Below are 26850 nucleotides of genomic sequence, written 5' to 3'. Positions count from 1 at the left end.
GCTGTTGATTTCTTTTCCTGATATACTTCATTTGTGTTTGGGGTTCTAGCCGGTTTGTGCCACCACAGACAAGCTCTGGGAACAGATTTATGCCACAACAAAATAGCCCAGTGCCTAGTCCATATGCCCCACAGAGTCCTGCAGGATACATGCCATATTCCCATCCTTCAAGCTACACCACACATCCACAGATGCAACAAGGTAAGAAAGTCATTATCTCCTAAATTATTACAGCAACTATTGAATTTATCTAATAACTATAATTCCAAGCATGTTAATTTTAAAAATATTTTCATCATAAACTAAAATAATATTTTGTGCACATTGTCAATTATCTGTGGCTTAAATCGTTTTAAACACATTACATTTATTTTTCAGTGATTTATCATTGGGGTAAATAGAGCCTTGTCTTTGGGACTTTGATTAGGTTACTATGTAGTTATATTTTGATATGAAATCAAGGAGTCTTCTTTTAATTGAGTTTCTTACAGTAGAATTTAAATTATATATATATGATGAAAACCTTTTAGGTAGGTATTTATTTTATAGTTAAAATTAGGTTTTGGTACAAAATTTTCTGAATTGGATTACTAATTTCAGTTTATTGCCAGTGATCAATCTCATATGTTTATATCTTTTTTTTTTTAAGTGATTCATTTTATTGTCTGTTTGGCTTATCTCTGTATCTGTGCACCATATGAGTACAGAGACCACAGAAGCCAGAAAGGGGCATCAGATTCCCATGGAACTGGAGTTATAGATGGTTATGAGCTGCCATGTAGGTGCCAGGAATTGAACCCAGGTCCTCTGCAAGAGCAGCTAATAATCTTAACCACGGAGCCATCTCTCTAGCCCAGCAGGATAATTCTTGCTTCAGGGATCTTTTATCTTTTAAAGATTATACTGTCTCATGACGACTAAATAATCTATTAACAGTACAAATTCTCATACACTTTAAGTATTTAAAAGCATAACTTTTCAAGAAAAGATAAAGGACAAACATCTTTGGTTTTGTTTCCCATAAAAGTAGTAGGTCAGAGGACAAAAGCCCAAAGAGAACTTCTAACATATAAACAGCCATGTAGATGGGAGTGTGGGTAGGAAAGCACATCATTTTGTGCTAATACTCAGATGACGCTGAGCGCTAGAAACTCCCCCATGTTGAGCAAAACAGATTCATTTTTCAAAATGAATCAAATGAAAAATATAGTTTAAGGCCCAATTTAGTAATGAGTTATTCCCGAGAATGTTCAGGCACCAGAGAAACTAAAAAACATCGTTAAGGGGACAGCACTCCCTAGATATCACTCAACACAGAATACATGGTATATCAGAAAAGAATTGGAGATAGAGAAATTTAAAGTATGAGAAACATAACATTGAAAACATTAAACAATGCAGAAAAAATTCACCATGCCCAATGAGCCCCTTCAGCATTTTCTAAGAAAGATTTTTCTTTCTTTCTTTTTTGGTTGGTTTTTTGTTTGTTTGTTTGTTTGTTTGTTTGTTTGTCTGTCTGTCTGTCAAGACAGGATTTCTCTACATAGCCTTGGCTGTCCTAGAACTCATTCTGTAAACTAGACTAACCTCAAACTCTCAGATTCATTCACCTGCCTCTGACTCCCAAGTGCTGGGGTTAAAGGTGTGCAACCGCTACCTGTCGATTTTTTCCTTTTAAATCAGTGTTCACTAGATTATTTTACTTATAAGAAATTAATTTCTAATATTTAATACACAGTATATTTCAACCTCACCAGCTTTATTTGTCATATTTTTTTCAAGATATAATCGAGTTTCTTGAATGTTGTATTTCTTTTGGTTTGTTTGTTTTTAGTTTTTTTTTTCTTTCTTGCATTTTCCCCCTTTGACACAACTTGTTAAAGTGTAGGTCGGGCTGGCCTCAAAACCCTGAGTTTCCCACCATAGTGTCTTGGGTGCAGGATCAACAGTTGCTGGACAGCGCCCGGCTCTGTCAGCTCTCGGTGTAAAGCAGGTTCAGCACCCTTTTCCTTCCATGTACTAATTTTGCTTTGTTTCCTGTGATACTGCTGGTTCAGTATATGACCTCATGTGTGCTGAGCAAACACTCTACCACTGAGCTAGAGTTCCAGTCTTTTGTTGTTGTTGTTGTTGTTTGTTATTTTGAAACAGAACTAAGCAACCCAAATTGGCAGGAAACTTGTTCTGTTTCCCAATCAAGCTTTGAACTTGCCTTCCTCCTGAGTAGGTGGATTGCCAGACTGTGCAACTCCTTATTTATGGGTGGTGGAACGTAGCAGTCTCTACTGATTTTGTGAAATAAATCTCATATCTAGACTTCACTGCTTTTCCATAACATGGCCCAATTTGTTCTCATATTCCTTATGTTTTCTATCAGCTAGAAATACGTTTTAAAGGATTTGTTATATGTAGTTCTGCAAGAACATTCTATAAGTAATGTATACTTTGTCATGTATCACATCTGGAACTACACAGGGCCCTATATATAAATATATAATATATAACATATATAATATTTATTTTACTTTGTAATTACTAAATATTCTGGGTTGATACTACAAATAACCTATTTTTCATTATCTTAAACAGATCATCTGTTTTTAAGATTTTTAATACTGATTATCAGAATACTGTAATAGTTTTAATTTTCATTCAAAAGATGACACCTTAAAATAAATTTGTAAGAATGTCTTATTTAGTCATCTTTGTCGTAGTCTATTAATTTTGAAATTATACCTATATTACTGGATCACTTAGAACAAAATGCTCTAAATAGATAAACTACATTTTTATGAATTATACAACAAAAATACAAACTATTATGTTTGAGAATGAGATAAACTGGTTTCTGATTGAATATCTGGATTAGAAAACAAGAGATTAACTTTACAAGAAAACAAGAGATTAATTTTTTCTGAGAACATGTTACTATGTAAGTACATAAGTGCATATTGAGAAAAACTCTTGGAGCACATATATACACACAATATATTGTTACTGCGTGTTTAAATTACATAATCAGACACAAAAAGGTATTACAGATATTTAAAATAATGATTAACTTGAAGTAATAGGTAAACAGATATAGTATAAATTGAAATAAAATTTGTATCAAATTGGTAAATGTTTTACATTCTTAATAAGGATAAAAGTTTATACAGCTTTTCTAGAGAGCAATTTGCATAGTTTATAAATTATTTACCTCACTTGGTAGGTGAAAACTTTCTTAAAAGTGGTTAAGAGGTAAAACACCATTCTTATCATATTTACAGAACATTTAATGAAGTTACTTAGGTCTTTAACCATTTTATCAAAAAGAAACACATCTTTACTTTCCTACCTTATTTTACAAAATTATATTCTGAATTCCAAAATCAGGTGAGTGAAAGAGAAAATGATGAGAAAGAGGTTGAGCCTGTTAAAAACATGTTCCTGAAGACAATTGCTGTTACCAACCTTTATGTCAAGATTGGGTGTATTTTCAGAATTGTTGGAATGCTTAAGAGTCTATAATTATTCCAATTCAAATTGAGGGGGAAAAGAGAGATCGTGTAAGCTCCTTTTAGGGGCCAAAAAGAACATTCTATTTAATTTATTATTGAAATCACATTGCTGAATGATAATAGGTTGATACAGCTTTATACTGCTAAAGGTGGTGACAACTTAGAAATATTTTTTCTCTAAATCTTGTATCAGACATGAGTACCTGTAGTCCCTACCATAACTTAGTGAGCAATGGGTAACAGAGAGAAGTATATGATCTCTCTGCATGTCTAACATATATGTGTGGATATATACATGTACATATATGTGCATGTGAAAGGAAGAACTAAAATGTCACTTTGGGTATAGAACTGTATCCTAGTCCAGGTTTCTATTTCTGCACAAACATCATGACCAAGAAGCAAGTTGGGAAAGAAAGGATTCCTTCACCAAAGAAAGTCAGGACTGGAACTCACACAGGGCAGGAAGCAGAAGCCAATGCAGAAGCCAATGCAGAAGCCATAGAGAGATGTTACTTACTGGCTTGCTTCCCCTGGCTTGCTCAGCTTGCTCTCCTATAAAGCCCAGGACTACCAGGGATGGCACCACCCACAAAAGGCCCTCCAACCCTTAATCACTAGGGTCTTACAGGTGGGCCTCATGGAGGCATTTCCTCAAGGGAGCCTCCTTTCTCTGTGATAACCCAGTGTGTCAAGTTGACACACAGAACCAGCTAGGACAAACTATCTTGGTGAAAATTCAAAAGAAGCTACAGGAAAGTTGTTATATTCAGAAAAAAATAATTCTTTATAGTCCCTGAATATATTATTAGAAATGAAATTAACGTATTTCATATAACAATAAGCAATTAAAGCTACAGATTTTGAATATCATTAGCACTCCTTAAGAAAACTTGCAAGATGCCTATAAGTGAAAGGTATGTGACCTTTGTTAACAACATGATAAAGTATGATATTGTGCTGCCCTCATAGACAAAGATATCAAGGTAAAGATTATTTTTTCAAATCTATAAACTCAGTATAGCATTACCAAAAATTCAAAGCAAACTGTATTGTGAAACCTAAGCAACTTCTAAAATTTTGTATGAAAGAATCAAAGTCTAAGAATATACAGGACTTCTTTTCTTTCTTTCTTCCTTTCTCCTTCCTTTCCTTCTTTTTTATTGTATGATTACATCATTTTCTCCTTCCCTTTTCCCCCTGTAAACCCTCCTATATACCCTCTTTGCTTAATTTCAAATGCACATCCTGTTTGTAGGTGTTTCATTCTGTTTTGTTTTCTTTTCTTTGGACAGGTTGTTTTGTTTTAAGAGGTGGAAGTGCAGACAGGGTCTCTCTTGGTAGCCATAGCTGTCCTGGAACTCATTATGTAGACCAGACTGACCTCTAACTCACAAGATCCTGCCTCTGCCTCTGCCTCTGCCTCTGCCTCTGCCTCTGCCTCTGCCTCTGAGTTCTGGGATTAAAAGCATACATTATAACATTCAGCTGGCCTCTGTTTTTGGATAAGATAATTTTTTTAAAGTAGCATTGTATAGCTCAATCTAACAGGAAACAAAGTTGTCCTATTAAGTACAGACACAGATAAGTATATACATTTTAATGGGAATCATATATACTTATACTGTATAGTATATGACAGTGTGTTATAATGGGGAATATTACTTAACTGCTGTGACAGTTGGAAAGAAAGCTCATTTGGGTCATTTCCCTACAATATACTTAAAATACATTTTTTTTTAAAACTTTTCAAAAAGGTATAGAAAACTTTTTTTTATAACTTTGGTAACCAGGGAATATGAGTGACAATATATCTGAAAGAATCTTGGCTTTGCTACAAATTAAGAAATGTAAACTAAAATAACTATCGATATTTTTTTACCCTCAGAGTAACAAAAATTGTAGGTAAGTATATAAGGCAGTGAGAGTTTTCACTTACTACTGATGAATTAAGGAACTTGAGTAATTTGTATTCAGAAAGACTTACAAATGTTTGTAACTAGTAATCTTATTTGCTGGTCTAAGTATTAAGTTATAGGTACACTTAAAAAATACCTCATGTGTATATCATAAGCAGTGACACCTACTGTTATGATATATTATTTATAATAATCTAACCATTGTCACATAAAAATGAGTAAATACATCGAGTACATTATACAGCAGAATTTACATAATCATTTAAAACAAATGAACTTAAGACTGCGTATGTCAAAATGGAAAAACCATAGCATAATGCCTAATTAAAAAGCAAGTTTTATGCCTAAAATTCATGAAGCTCTGGATTTTTTTTAAGCCCTGCATAAAACTAGGTGGCACAATTTTGGAATTTCAGCAGTCAGGTGATAAAGGAATGAACACCAGAAACTCAAGAAAATCCTCAGCTACATAGCAAGTTTGAGGCCATCCTGGGTCACATGAAATATGCTTGAAAGAAGAAGAAGAAATATCAGTTATAAAGGGATTTATAAACAGACAATTTGGAGCACTGTATTCAAAACAGTACTTACATATTATTTAGAATATGTTTACTTACAGTAAAAGTATAAAAATATGCATGCAGAAATAGAGTGACCAGAAGCTAAACCATTCTCCCTGTGAAAGAGAGAGAGAGAGAGGAAAGTAAGAAAACACAAATATAGTTTTCCACATGTCTATGGCGTTACAACTCTTTACAAATGGATCTGAAATCACATCTCTCACAGTATCAAGATTTGTAGTCAGTGTGTGTGGTTTCGGTTTTGGTTTGTTGAAGCAGGTTCTTAAGTAGCCTACGCAGGCTTCATTTTTGCTATATTGCCAAGGATCAATGCATAAGTGTTCATTATATTCTTTATATAACTTCTGTATGTGTAAAATATTCTTGTAATTGATTTCTAAGAATTTCTCTAGTTAATTTTTATATTTTTAAAAATTTTTATTCCAGCATCGGTATCAAGTCCTATTGTTGCCGGTGGCTTGAGAAACATCCACGATAACAAAGTTTCTGGTCCATTATCTGGCAACTCAGCTAATCATCATGCTGATAACCCTAGACATGGCTCAAGTGACGACTACCTACACATGGTGCACAGGCTAAGTAGTGATGTATGTAACATGCTAGTTATGACTGTGGTAATGGCTGATATCTGTTCTGTAGCCCAGCACTTTGACGTCACAGGTGAAGGATATTTAGTGTGCCTTAACAAGTAACCTAGATTCTGAGAATCTGGGTGTGAACACCATGCCTCCTGTTTCCCACAAAGCTTAATCCATAGAGCAGGATTTAATTTCAGTTCTAATTTAATAGTGTTTACACCAAAAAAATTATCTCAAGTGGCAAACTTTTATTTGTTAGTATTTAGCATCTTTTTTTCCTATGTTCAATTTCCCCCTTCCTCATATTTAATATTTCCTCACTAAGTATGGGAAATTTTCTGTTGTGGATCAAGATATTTATGGCGTCGTAGGGTAGTCTTCACGTCTCCTTTGATAGAAAGCAGCCCCAAATGGAACGTGCTCATGATAGCAGGTTTCTTTACTCATTGCCATGCACAGGCTGTTGATTCTTTTGGATACAATTTCAATTCTTCTAAGATATACTATGAAGAAAACAGGAAAGTGCAGAAGACGTATACTATTGAATTTCAACACTTAACCTGTCAGTAATTAATTAAGATTTCAGTAAAGCATCTTCTAGCATTCAAGATAGAAAATGTGTTTTATTCTTAGGATGGCGATTCTTCAGCAATGAGGAATGCTGCGTCTTTTCCCTTAAGGTCTCCGCAGCCCGTGTGTTCTCCTGCTGGAAGTGACGGAACTCCTAAAGGTATTAGAACTAGAACTTCCTTCTGTGTGTTTCATAGTTCAGGCAGATCTAGATCAAGTATATATTAAATCAGTTCTGGTTTATTAAGCTGTTCATATTTGTATTTGTTAAATCCCAATTAACTCTTAGTATTCTTAGGATTCTTAGGAGTATACAGTTTCATTCTCACTAGTAAATCCAGTGGCCCTTGACAGTTGTAACTATCTTAACCTCTCCTAAATGTTTGAACTGTTTAATCAGATGCCCCTGTCCACCTGCTGAAAAAGACCTTACTCTGTATTGCACGGACCAACTTTTCTCCCTCTCTTTTCATTGACTTTTTTTCAATTTTAATGCATTTCGATGGGCTCTGTTTCCTTTACTCCTTTGTCAAGATTTCTATCACTAGAAATCCAGCACTTGGGAGCAGAGACAGGTGGATCTCTGAGTTTCAGGCTAGCCCTGTGAATTTCTAATAAGGACTATCCTGCCCCATATGGTAAAGAACATTTTTTTTTGCAGATGATGTTTCAACTCAAATGTCCTTTATAAAATAGAGCCTGAACCTTCCTCCTCAAGGTTTTATACCGGATTTTTTGTTTCTTTCTCTCTTTCTTTCTTTCTTTCTTTCTTTCTTTTTTTTTTTTTTTTTTTGCTAGATTCTCTACAGAGAAAAAAAAAAGAAAGAAAGTGAAATTATGCAAGAATGATTTAAAAAAAAAACAGAAAGCTGAAGTGTATGGTATTTTAGTTCAGTAAATGTATACATTTTGAGGGGTTTAAACACCCAGCTTCTAAAACAGAAAACAACAGTCAGGTTAACTCTTTAGCCATCACAGTTGTTAGACATTTATCATTCCAGCTTGTCAAGGGAAGAAGTTATTTATGACTTCCAGGAAGGGATAGCAAAGCAATAGATAGTTAATCTAAATAATGAGCCCTCTTTTCTTCTGACACTTAAGGGAAAATGGATGGTTGATAGATAAAATAAATGGTAGAAAACTTCAAATTGAAATGCCATAAACAATATCATATCTGAAGCCTAAACTTTACTTTATCAGGTTGCTTTCCAACTAGTCTTAAAATATTACTTTGTTGTCAGTCACTTTAATTTGATTTTAAGGTAAATAGTTGCAGTCTAAGCTATATATTATTTACCACACAAACTTTAATCAGAAAAGCATAGTACTATGTAAAAACAGAGAAATCTGATCCTTAGCTTTTCTTGCCTGCTAGCTATTTAACTTTATAAAATTTTCTTAACTTCTGTAAACATGTTCCTTTTTACCAAATTGTTCCAGTAATTGTCAATACTGTTCTTTTTTTTTTACCTCTTTTTTTTTATTAACTTGAGTATTACTTATTTACATTTTGAATATTATTCCCTTTCCCTGTTTCCAGGCAAACATCCCCCTAATCCCTCCCCCTCCCCTTCTTTATGGGTGTTCCCCTCCCCACCCTCCCCCCATTGCTGCCCTTTCCCCAACAATCACGTTCACTGGGGGTTCAGTCTTAGCAGGACCAAGGGCTTCCCCTTCCACTGGTGATCTTACTAGGATATTCATTGCTACCTATGAGGTCAGAGTCCAGGGTCAGTCCATGTATAGTCTTTAGGTAGTGGCTTAGTCCCTGGAAGCTCTAGTTGCTTGGCATTGTTGTTCATAAGGGGTCTCGAGCCCCTTCAAGCTCTTCCAGTTCTTTCTCTGATTCCTTCAACGGGGGTCCTATTCTCAGTTCAGTGGTTTGCTGCTGGCATTCGCCTCTGTATTTGCTGTATTCTGGCTGTGTCTCTCAGGAGAGATCTACATCCAGCTCCTGTCTGCCTGCACTTCTTTGCTTCATCCATCTTGTCTAATTGGATGACTGTATATGCATGGGCCACATGTGGGGCAGGCTCTGAATGGGTGTTCCTTCTGTCTCTGTTTTAATCTTTGCCTCTCTATTCCCTGCCAAGGGTATTCTTGTTCCCCCTTTTAAAGAAGGAGTGAAGCATTCACATTTTGATCATCCGTCTTGAGTTGTCAATACTGTTCTTAAAGATAAAAGAATTAATCAGGTATGATGTTATATGGGTGATTTCAGCATCAGAGACCTGATGGCAATATCTGGAGTTCTGAGTCACCGTTGACTTCCTAGGAAGTTCAGGGACAGCGGAATAGCATAGTCTTCGTCTCAGAAATTAAGTGAAGTGGTGGTGTGTGAGGTATCTTGTGTAGCTCAGGCTGCAGTTCCAGAGTGCCTTGGATTAGATGGGTTCTCAATAATTGATTCAGTTTAACCGTTTTAGCACTTATTACGTGAAGTGGCACAATCGTTTATTTCTGCTGAATTGTTTTTGTAGGATCAAGACCACCTTTAATCCTACAGTCTCAGTCTTTACCTTGTTCATCACCTCGAGATGTTCCTCCAGATATCTTGCTAGATTCTCCAGAAAGAAAACAAAAAAAGCAAAAGAAAATGAAATTAGGCAAGGATGAAAAAGACCAGAACGAGAAAGCTGCAATGTATGATATAATTAGCTCTCCAACCAAGGACTCCACTAAACTTACGTTAAGACTTTCTCGTGTAAGATCGTCAGATATGGACCAGCAAGAGGATATGCTATCTGGTATGGAAAATAGCAATGTTTCAGAAAATGATATTCCTTTTAATGTGCAGTATCCAGGACAGACTTCAAAAACACCCATTACTCCACAGGACGTAAACCGCTCACTTAATGCTGCTCAATGCTTGTCGCAGCAAGAACAAACAGCATTCCTTCCAGCAAATCAAGTGCCTGTTTTACAACAGAACACTTCAGTTGCTACAAAACAACCACAGACTTCTGTAGTACAGAATCAGCAACAGGTATCACAGCAGGGGCCGATATATGACGAAGTCGAATTGGACGCATTGGCAGAAATTGAACGGATAGAGAGAGAATCAGCCATTGAAAGGGAGCGCTTCTCAAAGGAAGTTCAAGATAAAGGTAAGAGATCTATTTTTACTACTTCAGCACCTGGGCACATGAGTAATTAATCCTTACGTCTTTTCTCATGTATGAATTTCATTCACTATCCGAAGCATCTATATCAGATTTGATAATTCTGTAGCCACATATCAGTTTTGAACTACATTACTTTTATTTGTGCTTTTCTACTAAAATGAGCATTGTTTCAATATTACACTAATTTTCTCTAAGTTATGCTAACAGAATTACATACTCTCTTAGTTAGGGTTTTACCGCTGGGAACAGACACCATGACCAAGGCAGGTCTTATAAAGAACACATTTAATTAAGGCTACCTTACAGGTTCAGCGGTTCATTCCATTATCACCAAGGCAGGAGCATGGCAGCATTCAGGCAGGCATAGTACAAGTAGAGCTGGGAGTTCTACATCTTCATCTGAGGGCTGCCAGTGGAAGAGTGACTTCCAGGCAGCTAGGGTGAGGGTCTTAAGCCCACACCCACAGCAACATACCTACTCCATCAAGACCACACCCACTAATGGTGCTATTCCCTGGGTCAAGCATATACATACCATAACATTCCACTGCCTGGGCCCCATAGTTTGTTCAAACACATGAGTCTATGGAGGCCATACCTAAACATAGCATAATGCAAAATAAATTTAGTCCAGTTTCCAAAGTCCCCATAGTCTGTAGCATTCTGTACAATGTTAGCAGTCCAAGGTCAAGGTCTCTTCTGGGATTCATCTAATCACTTAACTGTAATCCCCAAAGCAGGTCAGGAAACCAGCTGGGCAAACTCCAAACTCTGCATGTCATGTCTGATGTCTAAGCAGTCTTCAGATCTCCACTCCTTTTTCATCTGTGTTGACTGCAACAAAGTTCTTTCTCCTGCACTGGTTCCACTCCCTGTTAGCAGCTTTCCTCAGCAGATATTCCAGGACTCTGGCATCTCAAACATCTTGGGGTTTCCAAGGCAACTTCAATGTTCTTGTTTCAGTGTCTGAGATCCACACATGATTTTGTGGAGAAGTGTTGTCACTTCTCCAGCTCTGCCCTCTGTAGCACTCTCAGCTCAGGTTGATCCACTCCGCTGCTGCTGCTGTTCTTGCTGATGATCTTATGGTACTGGCATCTCCAATATGCTGGTGTCTTCTGCTCCAACTCGGCTTCATCTATAGCCTCTCATAGGCCTTCTTCATGGTGCCAAGCCTCAACTCCTTTACATGACATCATCAATTTTTTTCTGCCAGAACAAGGTTCATTACCAGTTGGATTAATGTTCGTTACCAGGGGTGATGGTTGGTAGCTGTAATTTCACTGTTTGGGAGGCAGAAGCCAGAGGGTTGCTGTAAGATGAAAGCCAGGCTGTGCTTTGTGAGTTTGCTGCCAGCGTGAGCTACAGAGCGAGACCCTGTATATATAACTAATAAAATGATGACACGAAGGGAGTATACCTGAGAATTTCCATGTGTGCTTAGTAAACAATTGCAAATTTCATTTTGTTTAAGTTTCTTCTATTTTGATAATACAAAGATTTTTAGAATAAATTTTGAAAGTTTTTAAGCTAATATTAAATACTAAACCCTGAGGATCAAAAATCTTTTCATGATGAGTGTAGTTAAGTGTTCCCTTTTATCAGACTAGTATATAGAAGCGCACAGTTTGAAGGTATACCTATATTATTAGCTTGTAGGCTTACTTCATCCTTCACAATGAAATACAAGTAAATCTCTAGTACTTATTTGGTAAATGCTAGGAACAGAATCCCTTAAAAGTTTTAAGCAAATACAGGAATTGCTGAAAATACAAATATAATTTACAAATTTATGAATTTGATATCTTTATATGTGTACATTCGATTATCGAAACTTAAAGCATGCTTTGCGGTTTACTTTATTTCTTGATACTGAATGAAGGTCATTTTTGCCAATCTGCTATGTGACAGGTCCGTGACTAAATAGCTGTATTCTATGAAATATGCTAAAGGTTTGAGCAAACTCTCCTGTCATGATGAATTTTTACCATTTTAAGAACAAATGGTATATATTTATAAATTGTTATACGATAACGTTTGCAGTGTAAATCTTAAATAGAAGCCATAAGTTCTTTATTTCCCTGGTTAGAGAACTGGAGTCTGTTTCGGTCATAAACCTTTGTTAAAGAGAAAGGGCTGCTGACTCTCTTTTACTCTGGTTCGTAATATGGGTTTCAATATCAGTTGTCATATATACCGTACTCTCTGACTGTAAAAGTGTGTGTGTGTTACCTTATTAAGCACTCCTTGATAATATTGGTGTACACAAAATTTGTAATTACTGCGATGATTTTTGCAACAAATGTTCAAAATTGTGATTGGCTGACCAAAAATAGTAGTAGTGTAGAGAACTTAATTTCTGTGTAATGTTTAATCTTTGTTATGGCAGATTCTGTTCTGGGGGATTGTTTAAATGATTTTTAGTAATTGTTGATAGGAACAAAAGCAGAAAAAGATGGCAAACCCTTTTTATATCATCACATTTGTTGAATCTGAGATTTTACTTTTCAAAGTGGAGTGAGGGGCTTAACGAATGAGTCTGCGGATAAAAAGAGCACATTCTATTCTGGCAGAGGACTGGAGTTTGGTTCTTAGCACGCACAAATGCACTACAGCTCTAGGGGATCCGATGCCTCCTTCTCTCCCTGCAGGCACCTGTACACATGTGAACACACAGACATAAACAAAACTAAAAGGAGCTAGAGAATGGCTCAGCAGTCCAATGTGTTCTTGCAGAGTCCAGTCCCCACATGCGGCTCACGTAGCCCTCCATAAAGCTAGTTCAGGGAATCTGTGCCTGCTGCTGACTTTGACAGACTTGTGTACACAGACACTATGCAAGCAAAATGTGCATACATATATTTTTTAAAACGAGTGAAAAATAAAGGTAATTATACTAGGTAGGATTCGCCTATTAATATATTTACTTTATATTCTTAACTTCCATGGGAGAATAAAACAAAGCAATTAGAATTGATTACTCCTGCAGAAAATTGTAATATGCATTTTCCTTTGAGTTATCTCCATAATCTGATTCTATGGCTAAAACAAATGAACTGAAACTCAGAGGACAAAGCTACTACACCATTTTAATGAAGGTTCATGCATATCCTGTGACTAAGGACTAAGTAGGCTACTAACTTCATTTCACAGTTGTCATTTTTAAGTTGTTTTCTGATGACAATTCTACCTAGAATTATTAAGATATTCCAAAGTTAGAGGTAAGACTGTAAATAAAAGTGTTATTCTTCTGAAGGGACGGTTTTGACAAGTGAGCCCTGAAAATATGCGATACTTGAAATTAATTCACTGTTTCTTACCGTTATTTTGACTTTGAATGTGTTCTAGATTACGGCTCTGAGAACTTTTGATGTATCACTAGGAACAAGGAGCACACGGTCTATTTGTCTGGTCTAATGTTACTGTGTACCCTTTCTAGTGTCTAAGTTGTTTGCCGGGACATTTATTTGTTATGGAGCAAGATTTTTGTCAAAAAACAGAGACTAATTTATTTATATCTCATAAGTAAGAATAAAAGCTGATAACTGTAAATTTTTTTTTAAAAAAAAGGTTAGTCTTAGATATTTTACCTAGATTATACCTTTATATTATTACCTGGTTCCACACATAGACGAACTCTTTTTCTGTCTGCTGGGTATTTATGTACTTTGGACATTCATAAAAATATACAGTGACAAACTAATTGCAACCTGCTACACTGTTCCAAAATTTAGTTTCTTTTCATCTGTCTTGCTCATACTTGTATCATCTGTAATTGGATACATTGATTTTAACAACTCCGTTTTGCTTCTAGGATGACCTCTCAGATTTGTACCGGTTTTTCATGTGCTGAATACTCACTCCTGCTTCCTTTTTATTCCTTGGTTTACCTTTCTGCAACTTATCTTTTCCCTAGGTCTGTTTTCCGTATAAGCAAATGTAAGAAATAGCCAAGTTTCCTACCATTTTATATGTCAAGATGTTCAGACTGTGGCCCTTATAAAAGTGAAGTATAGATAGAGCATCTTTGGGTTTTTAACCCCCAAAAATCTAGAATGTTCTTGCATATAAAACTTACTAAGCACTGCTTATGTAGCAGAGGATGGCCTTGTGGAGCACCAATGGAAGGAGAAGCCCTTGGTCCTGACAAGGCTGGATCTCCAGTGTAGGGGAATGTTGCGGCAAGGGGGCGTGAGGTGGGGTTGGGGAGGGGGAACACCCTTATAGAAGAAGGGGAGGGGGATGGGATAGGGGGCTTATGGATGGGAAACATGAAAGCGAATAACATTTAAAGTGTAAATCTTAAAATATCTGATAAAAATTAATTAATTAAAAATAAATAAAATGATAACATTCTTTTAGATGCAAAAAAAAATACTTATTAAGCATCAAATTTACAGTTTCCAGAACATTTTGAATTTTATATTTTGAGATTTAGGATGTTCAGCTAATAAAGTACATGAAAATATTTCAAAGTCTGAAAAATTCAAAATCAGAAATGCTTCAGCCCCAAGCAGTTCAGATAAGGGGTAGTGAAACTGCATTACCTACTGCTTTTTGAAATAATGGCACTGCTCTTTGAGATGAGAGTAGAGCAGTGAGCCGCCTGGCCGTGCCGTTGTTTAGGTGTGGAACATTGTCATTTGTCCTGGTGGCTACTGTGTACTCTGCCGTAAGTGGTTTTAGGTTTTACTTAAAGTATATTTAGTAACTGTTAAAATGTGTTTTTTATAAGCCTGAGAAGCTGGAGTTTTTAAAGGTTTGGTCTTATTTTCAAAATATTCACAATTCGGTGACACGATGGTTTTGAAATTTCCCTTTGTATACATTTTCTTCAGAAGTATGGTGAATTCTGATAGCTACTGTAAGATGCCTGGTTCTGAAGAACAATTAAAGGTACTCGGTGTCCGAGTAGTAAAATTAGTCTTTACAGATGGGCAGGTAATGGGCTTGCTGTAGTGACACACAGAACAGTGGGCAACAGAGCGCTGCCCACACTCAGAGCTGCTTTACAGGGATAAACCTACGGGAGAAAGGATCAGGCCCTAAAACCGGAAAATTCCCTGCAACAATGATACTTTTTTGCTAGTTTTCAGACCTGGTTTGGTGGTCCATAACTGTAATTTCCAGCAGGCGAGGCAGAACGATGAAAAGTTTGAGACCAGCATCAGAGGGAAGAGGGGGGACAGACAGAAAAGGGACAAAGGGTTGACTTAAAACTTTGTACCTGCAGGATTTTTATTATATGCTAGAAAAAGTAAGATCTTTCTTAGTCTTACTCTATTGCTTATATATAATTTATCTTTTTTGTTACAGTTCACAGATTCTGTAGTTTTAATAAATTTCTTTGAAATGGCTTATTGCCAAAATTTTGTTTTTAACAAAAGGTAAATTTGAATGACATTAATAATCCATAAAACATTTTAAGTGGTTTTTTTTTTTTAATTTTTTAAAGGTCCACCTGCTAAGCTAATGTTTAGTTCCAAAATATGTGTTGGGTTTTTGTTCGGTGGTGGTGGTAGAGGGGTGGGTGTGTGTGTGTGTGTGTGTGTGTGTGTGTGTGTGTGTGTGTGTGTGTGTAAAAGAATGAGCCACAGATTTAACAAAATCCCAGATGGGCAGGATTAATTGTATCAGTTTTGATGTTTATGGAGGTTACTATTTTAATGACATTTCCAAAGCCTGCTGCCTTGAAAATATAGAAGGCTTAACGCTTCTGTTTTTGTCATGAAGGTTTAAAAGTTAAGCTTAATAAGAGATTCTGTTGGTTCATGTAGTAATTGTTTTGTGTGCTTCGTGGCAGGATTAAAAATTTCGTGGCAGTATTTTAAAGGGATTCTGTAAACATAATTTTTGTATTCTAAGAGTTTTTTTCCTTAGGCATTGATGTAAAAGGCTTCATATATACTCTTATCTGAAAGGGTATTTGGTACTTGGGAAAACAGTGTAATGGTAACAGTTATAACATTTTATTATTGTTTTAGAAGTGTAGCTTGTGTGACTATGGGCTTGACTTCTGTGTAACAGAAAGAGTACATTACATGTTTCAGGATCCTGGAGATGAAGCTCATGATCTCCTACATCCTAGGCAAGCATTCTAACTCTGAGACATTTTCATTGTATTCGATTAGACTTTAAATTAGAATAAAACAATGGTAAATAAAAATATTTTCATGATTTATTCCATTACAGTGATTTTTTTTTCCACCGATCACCTTGAAGTTTTAACCTTGTGATACTGTTTTCCTTAAGTGATATATTCCATTAATGGATATTATCAGAGAACCTAGAAATTCTTCTTATAAAGGAACTAATAAGGACTTTTAAAACATAATCAAGAAATTTGGCGAATAAATTGAATACATAAAATCCACAAAGTAATATAAATCTAACTTTTCTTAAGAACTAGAGATTCAGTTCATAGACAGTGAACCAGAAATCTTCTGAGTTAAAAATAGAATCAAACAGACATAGAAACTTTTAAAACTGCTTTTTAAAACAGTGCTTCCCAGCCTATCAGATTTGTGTTAGTATACGTGCACCATTATATTTCAGAGTACTGTAGTTCTTTTTTCCCGTGTGCTTGATGATATAAACTACTAGAATCAAAAGCCTAAAGACATTTTTGTCCATTGAAGTTGCAAAAACCAAGGTCAAACACCTACTTATAATCTCCCACACAGGAAACTAAGGCAGGTGGACCCAGAGTTCAGGCCACTCTGGGCTATACTGTAAGTACTAGTCCAGGTTAAAATATACCTGTTCTGTGCTTCTGAGTATGCCCATAATATAGCTTCCCCATTCCGTTTTACTTCATTGGATGTTAGCTTTTCAATTCTGCATGTGCTATTAACACCTGGAGAGGGAGAATGCTACATTAAGGTATAAGGGCAAACTCAGTGTTTCCTTAGTTTCCTATCATTTGCCTTTTTTCAGTAATATAACTTATATCTACTTTTTAGTTTTATTCCTTTCTATTTCGTGTTTTGCATGTACTAAAAGATGTGTTTCTGGGGTTGGGGATTTAGCTTAGTGGTAGAACCCTGGGTTTGGTCCCCAGCTCCAAAAAAAAGAAAAAAGAAAAAAAAAGATGTATTTCCACTTAAATTTGGCAGATTTAGGACTCTTAATTGTTTTAAGAATTAAAATGATCTTAAGTGAAAATATGTGGCTAATAGCTAGTCTTATCAGAACAACTTATGTCTTATCTAAACCTAAATTCATGTGTGTGAGTGTTAAAAGCTTTATTCATTTGTATTCCTTTACTTATATTCTCAAAAATGCTATTGAATTCTTTTTTGATTCTCTGTAAAGTTCAGTAAGTGTCATATATATCTTCTCAAAACTTAAGTTTTAAAAGTAGTCATCCTTGCTGTTTTATATCTGCATACGTAAATTTGTATTCAATACATGGGGAAAGGTTTCTATTAAAATTGTTTTTAGTAAGATAAGAATGTGTCTGTTACTGATATTGAATATTTATCTTTACATTTCAGATAAGCCTTTGAAAAAAAGAAAACAAGATTCTTACCCACAGGAGGCTGGGGGTGCTACAGGAGGTAACAGACCAGCTTCTCAGGAGACGGGTTCCACGGGAAATGGGTCAAGGCCAGCATTAATGGTTAGCATTGACCTTCATCAGGCAGGAAGAGCGGACTCTCAGGCTTCTCTAACTCAGGATTCAGACAACATAAAAAAGCCTGAAGAAACCAAACAGTGTAATGATGCACCCATTTCTGTTCTTCAGGAAGATAGTGTTGGAAGTCTTAAGTCTATACCAGAAAACCATCCCGAGACTCCTAAAAACAAATCTGATCCTGAGCTTTCAAAAAGTGAAATGAAACAAAATGAAAGTAGGTTATCAGAATCTAAACCAAATGAAAACCAACTGGGGGAGTCAAAGTCAAATGAAAGTAAGTTAGAAACCAAAACTGAGACCCAGACAGAAGAACTTAAGCAGAGTGAGAATAAAACGACAGAGTCCAAACAGAGTGAGAGTGCTGTAGTTGAGCCTAAACAGAATGAAAATAGACTGTGTGACACAAAACCAAATGACAACAAACAAAACAACACCAGGTCAGAAAACACAAAGGCAAGACCTGAAACCCCAAAGCAGAAAGCTGAAAGCCGGCCTGAAACCCCAAAGCAAAAGAGTGAAGGCCGGCCTGAAACCCCAAAACAGAAGGGTGATGGACGACCTGAGACTCCGAAGCAAAAGAGTGAAGGCCGGCCCGAAACTCCAAAGCAGAAAGGTGAAGGCCGGCCTGAAACCCCAAAACATAGGCACGAAAATAGGAGGGATTCTGGAAAGCCATCAACAGAGAAGAAACCCGATGTGTCTAAGCATAAACAGGATATCAAATCTGACTCATCTCGCTTAAAATCAGAAAGAGCTGAGGCCTTAAAGCAGAGACCTGATGGGCGATCAGAGTCCCTAAGACGTGACCATGATAGTAAACAAAAGTCAGATGACAGGGGTGAGTCAGAACGACATCGGGGTGATCAGTCAAGGGTTCGAAGACCAGAAACATTGAGATCTTCTAGTAGAAATGAACATAGCACTAAATCAGATGGTTCAAAAACTGAAAAGCTAGAAAGAAAACACAGGCATGAATCAGGGGACTCACGGGACAGACCTTCTGGGGAACAAAAATCAAGACCAGACAGTCCTCGTGTAAAACAAGGAGATACTAATAAATCAAGACCTGGTTTTAAGTCACCAAATAGTAAAGATGACAAAAGGACAGAGGGTAACAGAAGTAAAGTAGACAGTAATAAAGCGCACACTGATAATAAGGCTGAATTTCCAAGCTATTTGTTGGGGGGGAGGTCTAGTGCATTGAAAAATTTCGTCATTCCAAAAATCAAGAGGGATAAAGATGGCAACATAACTCAGGAAACTAAGAAGATGGACATGAAAGGGGAGCAGAAGGACAAGGTAGAAAAAATGGGATTAGTTGAAGACCTAAACAAAGGAGCTAAGCCTGTAGTCGTTCTGCAAAAACTATCGCTGGATGATGTCCAGAAGCTAATTAAAGACAGAGAGGAAAAATCACGAAGTTCCCTTAAGTCTCTTAAGAATAAGCCATCAAAGTCAAATAAAGGTAAGAATGTTTCCACTGTCATTGTATTCTTTAAGTTTGCTAAATACAAGCAGTGCACATCTACAAGATCAAAAAAGCTGATACATGAAAATGCAAGTTAAAACAACAGTCAGGTTTTTCCAGGAATCTATACATTTTTTTAGGGAACTGTTTTCTCTCACCTGTACTTGAACTAGTGATGGTAGTCATTAATTATTTTACTTTCTGGGAATAGAAAGACATTCTCTCTGTGTTCTTTTAGGGATTTCTGAAAATTAGTTGTTTATCAATGAATGATATATTGTGGTAGACATATTTAACTTTAAAAAGGTAACCTTGACTATAGAGATACACTCTACAATGAAGTACTTAATTTTTATTGTCCCAGTAAAGTTACACATGGTATAAAAGACCAGGTTTATAATTTTTAATTGTCTTACACTGTTTACTTACTTATAGACTTTATGATTTCATTATTGATGAATCATTTGAATTTTTGTTACTTATAAAATAATGTAAAAGGTTATTTTCTGGAGTGGCAGTTGGTGAAAATAGGTTTTAAAACTTAAAAATACAAAAAGGTTGGGAATGGTGTTTACTTAAATTGGTTTAAATTGTTATTTGTGAAGTTGAAATTAGTGTTATTTTTGCATGGTTGCTGAATTAAATTCTCGAGTTACCCAACTAAAATTGAATGCTGAGAATTTCATTGCAGTTTATGAAGAAAATACATCTGTGTATTCCTTTGTATATCTGTATTTACAGTGTAGTATTTTAGTTGTGCCATGTGCAAAGACCTATTAGCCTGTATAAGATCTAATAATGTAATTAAATAAATTATTATAGTTTGAAGGCAGTAGAGCCAAAGTTTGTTTGATTTTAGGTTTTCATTCTGTAGCCTTCATTTAACTTTGTACATACTTATAATCAAGTGTATGAAATCCATAATTACTGTCCAGTATAGTAGTCAGTAGCCTTTTGGTTGTTTTAGTTCAAATTAATATAATTAAATATTGAAATGTTTTTCAGTAGTCACATGTGTATTGACTAATGTATTGTTCTGCAGGGATAGAGGAAATTTGTATCTTTACAGAAAGTTCAACTGTGTAGCAGGGCAGTATAATCAAAAGTTATTTTATAACATAGTTGTAGCTTTATCTACAGAGGAAGAATATTACAAAACTCTCTTCATTCAAAGTGATTTGTGGCTAATCTGTTTTTTACTTTTACTTGATTTGTATTAAACATCTACTTCTTTACTGTTTTATTTCTCAGAAACAAAGATTACTTTCTGAATCACTAATATTTGTGCCCATCTAGATTTCATTTGGGCAGTCAGAACTACAGACTAAAAGGTGGTGTTAATTGTTTAGCTTGAATGTGTCTTTCTGCAATTATTTCTTAAAATAATACAAAGAGGTATAGAATATATGACTGGCGGAAGAATTGTTTCTTTTATATGAAGCTTGTTGGTTTGTTTTGATAAGATTTGTTGTTGGTTTGGTTTTGGTTTTTTTTTTTTTTTTTTTTTTTTTTGGTTGGTTGGTTTTTACAATCAAGGCTTCTCTGTGTTGCCATGGCTGTCCAGGAATTCACTCTGTAGTCCAAGCTAGCCTTGAACTCAGAGATCCACTTGTCTCTGCCTCCAATTGCAGAGATTAAGGTGTGCTCCACTATGCACAGGTAAATGAAGGTTTTCTTTAAATATTTCTCAGTGAAAGTTTGGGGACAACTTGTTTTTATAAAGAATATAGTTTGAGGACTGAGTATAGTGGTCCATGCATTTAATCCCAGCATTAGGGAGGCAGAGATACAGATCTAGGACAGCCTGGTCTACATAGTGAGTTCTAGGACAACCATGACTAGTTAGTGAGAACCTGTGTCACAAAAACAAAATAAATGAACAAAAGCCAGTGAAAGGCTCAGGATAAAGGTACTTGATACCCAAGCCTGGCAGCCTACATTTGAGTTCCAGAATCTCCATGAAGGGGAGAATCAAGTCCACAAATCTCCCTGACCTTCACACGAATACTATGGCAAGCATGACATGCCAGCATACACACAATATAGGTCTATACAAGCAAGCAAGCGCGCGCACGCGCGCGCGCGCACACACACACACACACACAGTAATGTTATGTACTTTCAATAGAAGAGGTAGAAAGATGGAAAGTGGTGACCCATTTTCTTCATCTAGACCATGCTTTACCCTTTCCGCCCATCAGCTGTCTCGCTCTTTAAGCTCTGTTCTAACAGAGTCTTGTACAGCTGCTAAAGAACATTACTGAGTGCATAGAGTGTTGCATAGATTGTGATGGTGCAAACCTGTAGTCCCAGCATTCTGCACCTGGGCATCAGAGACAGGAGCAAGCTGTTGGCCTGCCTGGTCTGTCTACATAGGGAGTTTCTGGCCAGCCAGAGCTAGACCATGAGATCCTGTAGCGAGAAAGTGAGACAGGAGCAAGAAAGCCTGTCTGAGCTTGAGGCCAGCTTGGTATACATAGTGAGACTGTTTCAAAAACACAACACAAGCAAAAAGGATATATTATGGAGCCAGTGAAAAGACTCAGAGGGCAAAGACAGTTGCTGAGAAAGAAGACAGGGGCTATGTCAAATTGTTAATAGCAACACTTTGTATAGTTTCTTAACATCTTTTTAATGCTAATCCATGTCTCTTCTTATAAGTGTACTAATACAAACATATGCTTGATGTCATCTTAGTAAGGAAATCGACTAGGAGTCTACCTATGAGTAATAATATATGTAAATGTGGGGATATTTGTGTGTATACATATATTTATAGACCTGCAATTATAATATGCAGAATTTTGGGGATATTTTGTTTGTTTGTTTGTTTTCTGAGACAGAGTCTTATTTTTGTAGCCCTGAATGTCCTGGAACTTACTGTATAGGCCTGGTTGGCCTCAAGCTAACAGAGATCTACTTGTCCTCTGGTTTCTGAGTGCTGTCATTAAAGGTGTACACCATACAAAGCCTGGCCACAGTTTAATAAAAATATCTTTCAGTCCTCAGATTGATTTCCAGACAACACATTAGACCCACACATTATAACCCAACACATTAGTGTGGGTTATATCTCAGAATCCAGTTTTTTTGTTTTGTTTTTAGTGACATGTATCTGTAAGCTGACACAATTACAAAATTGTGAATTTTCTTATTTGTAGTTGAAGCACAGTTAGGTAAAAATAATTAGTATGAAAATTGCTAAAATACATTTACAGTTAATTTTGTCTTAGCACAAAAATTCTTAGTAACTTTTCATTTGTTGAAAAACAGCTATAAAAATCTACCCTTAAAATATTTAATATGCCAGGCAGGAGTGGTACATACCTTTTAATCTCAGTACTGGGGGTAGTAGATTGCTGGGACAGGGGTGACTCTTGAGTTTAATGCCAGACTGGTCTACTGAACAAGTCCTAAACTTTGCAGTAACTTTCTTTGTCCTGCAAGCTTTCTGACTTTTGTTACATTACAAAGAAACCTACTCATATTCCTTATGTTCACTTCTTCTGAACCTTGTTTTGATTTGTAGTCATTGTACAATAGGTTCTATGCCATTCTGTTTCCCTTTAACATTATCTTTGTCCCTGTGACACTGAGGAGAAACTTTTAATGTCTTACATTTATATCAGCATGTAAAATGCCAAAAGTTCTTTTTAAGTTTTATCAAGTTATGTACAGGATATCTACAAATAAAGTAGTAATAATAAAACATGATCATTTAAGAGCAGCATGATGAACCAGCATGCTTTACATAGTCCTTAACAGTTTGATATCAGTAATTACCAGCATACACATTCTCAAGTTAGCACATATATATATACACATACACACACACACACACACACACACACACACACACACACGTTGGTATAGGCCATAGGCTCAGTTTTAGTACTGCATGACCATGTACTAAAGGTGTTCTTACTATGTAACCAATTTGTATTCCAAGTTACCTCAAGAGTTCTCAAACATGTAGAGATAGTCACGTGTCTTAATTACTCTTCCATTGCTGTGATAAAATACTCTGACCAATCTACTTAAGAGAGAAGAAGATAGTTCAAGTCCATCGTGACAAGAGATATCAACATAGCAAAAAGTTAAACATAGCCAGCCAGTCACATTATAGCCTCAGGGAGGAGAGAGAGCAGCGAATGCTGGTACCCACCAAGCCTTTTCCTTTTATGTAGTCCAGGACTCAAGTCCTGGGAATGTTTCCCACCTCATATTTACTCAGTCAAGTTAGTCATACACACGTACAAGCGCAAGCGCACACACACACGCGCACACACACCACACACACACATACACACACACACACACACAGCCCTCAAACCCTCACTGCTGCGCTTAGAGGCTTGTCTCATAACTAATTCTAGAGCCTGTCAAATTGATAATCAGGGTTAGCCATCGCTTATTTGGTGACAAATAAGCAAATAACTCATTAAAAACGTTATTCTACTTTAGAAAGAAGACATTTAGCATAGTAAATTCCCTTGTTCTAAATAAAATTAAGGTAACCTTGCTAAAGAGAATCTATGCAGACATTAAGATAATAAATACTTACTTGATATTGTACTAGGCATAAAATGGGTATTCTAAATATTGGCCTTTTTACCTTTTGTACCAAAATTCTCCAGCATCTAATATTTCAAGTTTTTAAAATTCTCATTTAGATTTATGTTATATAAATTATAGTACTAGAAATAATGCAATTCACACTTTGATTAATGATTACCTTTCAAAGCTTAATACATTCATTTTTGAAAACTGAGAAACCAGTTTTCTTCTGCTTTGTACAGTCGTGCAGAGCGAATGAATGTTGTGTAAGAGCTATACTCTCCATAGGAATGTAGCCAACCCAGTTTTACTAAACTTATCTAACCCAGCTGTAAAATGTCTTTGTGTGTATATTGTTTGTGAGCATTGTATATTTAGGATGCCCCTGCTGCACTTCATTCCTCTCATTATATGTACACAGCAGAAAAGGGGTCATATGACCCCTAATTCTTACTTTTCTGTCGGGTAGAATCTTGATATTTATATAATTGCTTACCAGAAAGCATGTTCAGACAGTCTTTCATGTGGTAATGTGGCAACTGAACATTGAAATCTTTTGTAATGCTGATATCAAAATTAAAACAAGTATAATACTAGTACTGGGCTGGTAACGGAGTAAGCCATTTTCAGTAAGACCTGCATGACAGACTCAAGATACTGGGCTTTAATGCTCAGTCGTCCCCCTCCCCAGTAACTGATGACTTGGTAATGACCCTGACTTTATATAGTGATTCCACCAACACGATAGCCATCATTGGCTTAATGCTGAGAGGCCAGCAAGCTTTTTCTGTAGATGCTGCTGTTTCAGTACCAACCATCTTTGCAGTTGTCTTTCAGTGTGATCTACTTTCTTTGCATTCCCTTATTTGGGGATGTTTTAAGGTTATAGTGGCTAAAACTAAAATCCTCGGTATGGCTACTTTATTTTATTGAATGTTCAACTGTGGTATTGCCTAAGAGTTTGAACACTATTTGCTGTGTTTGTATTTTTATACTTTTAGTGGAGTCTGAGTGAGCAGGGGTCAGGAGATGTGTATATTCATAAGGAACTTGGAAGCAGAGCCCGAGTCATTAAAATAATCTCAGAACCTAAAACTTCCAGTGAGATGGCACGTGCCATCCTAGAACTTGAGAAACAGAGCAGGTGAATGTCTATCAGGAGACCAGCCTGATATACAGGGCAGGCAAGCTCCAGGCCAGCCATTCGCACAAACAAACGAACGAACGAACGAACGAACGAGTGAGCGAGCAACCATAAACCCAATTTGCCAACTTGCTTATTAGTCGGTACTTGAAAATTACCGGGTAAGGGATTGGGAAGATGGCTGCCCAGGTAAAGGTAGTTGACACCAAGCCTTGGCAAGCTAAATTCAATCCCCGAGGACCAAACAATAATTTTTAAAAAGAAAAATAGTAGGAAATTTCAAAGAAGACTCACGTGTTGGTAGATTGCAGAGTTCTGTTACAGTCAGGAGTACTGCTTAGATGCTATCAGAGAGAGCACTTGCACAGCTTGCCCTGATAACTCTTCTCACAGCCACAGGGAAATGGCTGGTAGCTGTTCTTCCCACCTTTTTGGGGAGCAGGGGTGGAATTTCTGAACCACAATTAGGTTTCCAGGCAGCATTAAGGACCTCTATGTTCTTAAGCAAAATTAAGGCAACTTTTCCCACTGGTGCTGTGTCCCTCTCTACTCCCTTAATTAAGACCTTGCTCTGTGATGTGAATTATGAACATATACTCCTTCTTATTACACTGATGACCACTAGCATTTTACTCTGTTATTAGTTTTGACTCAATAGATGAGCCTCCATGCCCAAAAGTATATAGTTTTTCTCCTAGTTTTCTATTGTGTTTATTTTTTCTCAAGTTAGTGCTCAAACATATATCAACAATTCTTTATCTGAAGCCCTCCTTTTGTGTCCTTGAGTTTGTGTTTACGAGCTGTCCATCCCTGTGCACTCACTGGAGATTTGAGTCCCTAGTTGAGTCTTTTGCTAACCCTACAGTCAATAAATATCACACCCTTATACCAATTCCCTGCTGTCTGTCTTGGTAACAAAGCAGAAGACTTAGAAGCCTTGTGATACTGAGTAAAACTTTCAGAACAGCAACCAGTGTATTCTCAAAAGTCGTGTCACATTATGTGTCTTAACTAATGTTAATAGATTCCTGAGACTTGGAAATAGATCTCCATTCCCATTTCTTTTTCTGGTGTGATTTTTTTTTCTTTTATATAAGCACTATTCCTTGAATATTATAAGAGGTAGTGTTAATGTTGGCTATGAGTTACTAATGTTTCCTGCTATACACCAGTAAAGAACTATTTGATTCCATATTAAAAAATCTTTCATATAAGATAATTCTGGTCTTCAACACCAATATTTACATAGGTAAGTAAAGTTAGGTAAAATTGTGTATGACCTTTATTAGTCATCAAAGATAAGTTGTCTGGAAAAAATAGTGTTTGCTACTTCTACTTTATTTTCAAACCGCCAAAATGATACTAACAGACTTTTCTCCATAGAAACTGTATGAATGCTTATGCCCCTAGGCTTACATGGTAAGGTGTGGTGACTCAATATGGTCTGATGGTAGAACTTTTCTGTCATTACTCTTTTATGGAAAATGTGGAACTATTTCATAACAGACTTGAATTTATGTACTATCTTCAGTTGTAAACATTTTTAAATTTTTAATGTATTGATCCTACTTTATAGACTTCTTTTATATTTAATTAAATGTTCACTGTTTTGTCCTTATGAGGAAATTTTTTATGATGCTAAAGGTACTAATTTGCTTCTCAAATAGACAGTGACAGGTAAAGATGTACAAAGCTCTTACCCAGCCACCATTAGGCAACTGTCAGAATTGGAGAAGAAGATGGAGGTGGTAAGCGTCCTCCATCTG

The 26850-nt window shown here is 36.3% G+C and overlaps 1 protein-coding gene across 4 annotated transcripts in view; it reads left to right on the top strand.

Annotated features, from left to right (window-relative positions):
• Nipbl (NIPBL, cohesin loading factor) overlaps nt 1-26850 on the top strand; it is a 187936-nt gene that overhangs the window by 104313 nt on the left and 56773 nt on the right. For all 4 annotated transcript variants that reach the window (NM_001427697.1, NM_001427698.1, XM_087618359.1 and 1 more), the window contains 5 exon segments: nt 50-201; nt 6430-6590; nt 7215-7311; nt 9632-10258; nt 17773-19380. In NM_001427697.1, the coding sequence (NP_001414626.1) occupies nt 50-201; nt 6430-6590; nt 7215-7311; nt 9632-10258; nt 17773-19380 (2645 nt within the window).

The sequence above is a fragment of the Rattus norvegicus genome, chromosome 2 (genome assembly GCF_021556685.1).
Source record: "Rattus norvegicus strain SHRSP/BbbUtx chromosome 2, alternate assembly SHRSP_T2T, whole genome shotgun sequence".
In the NCBI taxonomy this organism is placed as follows: domain Eukaryota; kingdom Metazoa; phylum Chordata; class Mammalia; order Rodentia; family Muridae; genus Rattus; species Rattus norvegicus.
The sequence above is the reverse complement of the archived record's forward strand: the minus strand, read 5'-3'. Positions and strand labels throughout refer to the sequence as shown.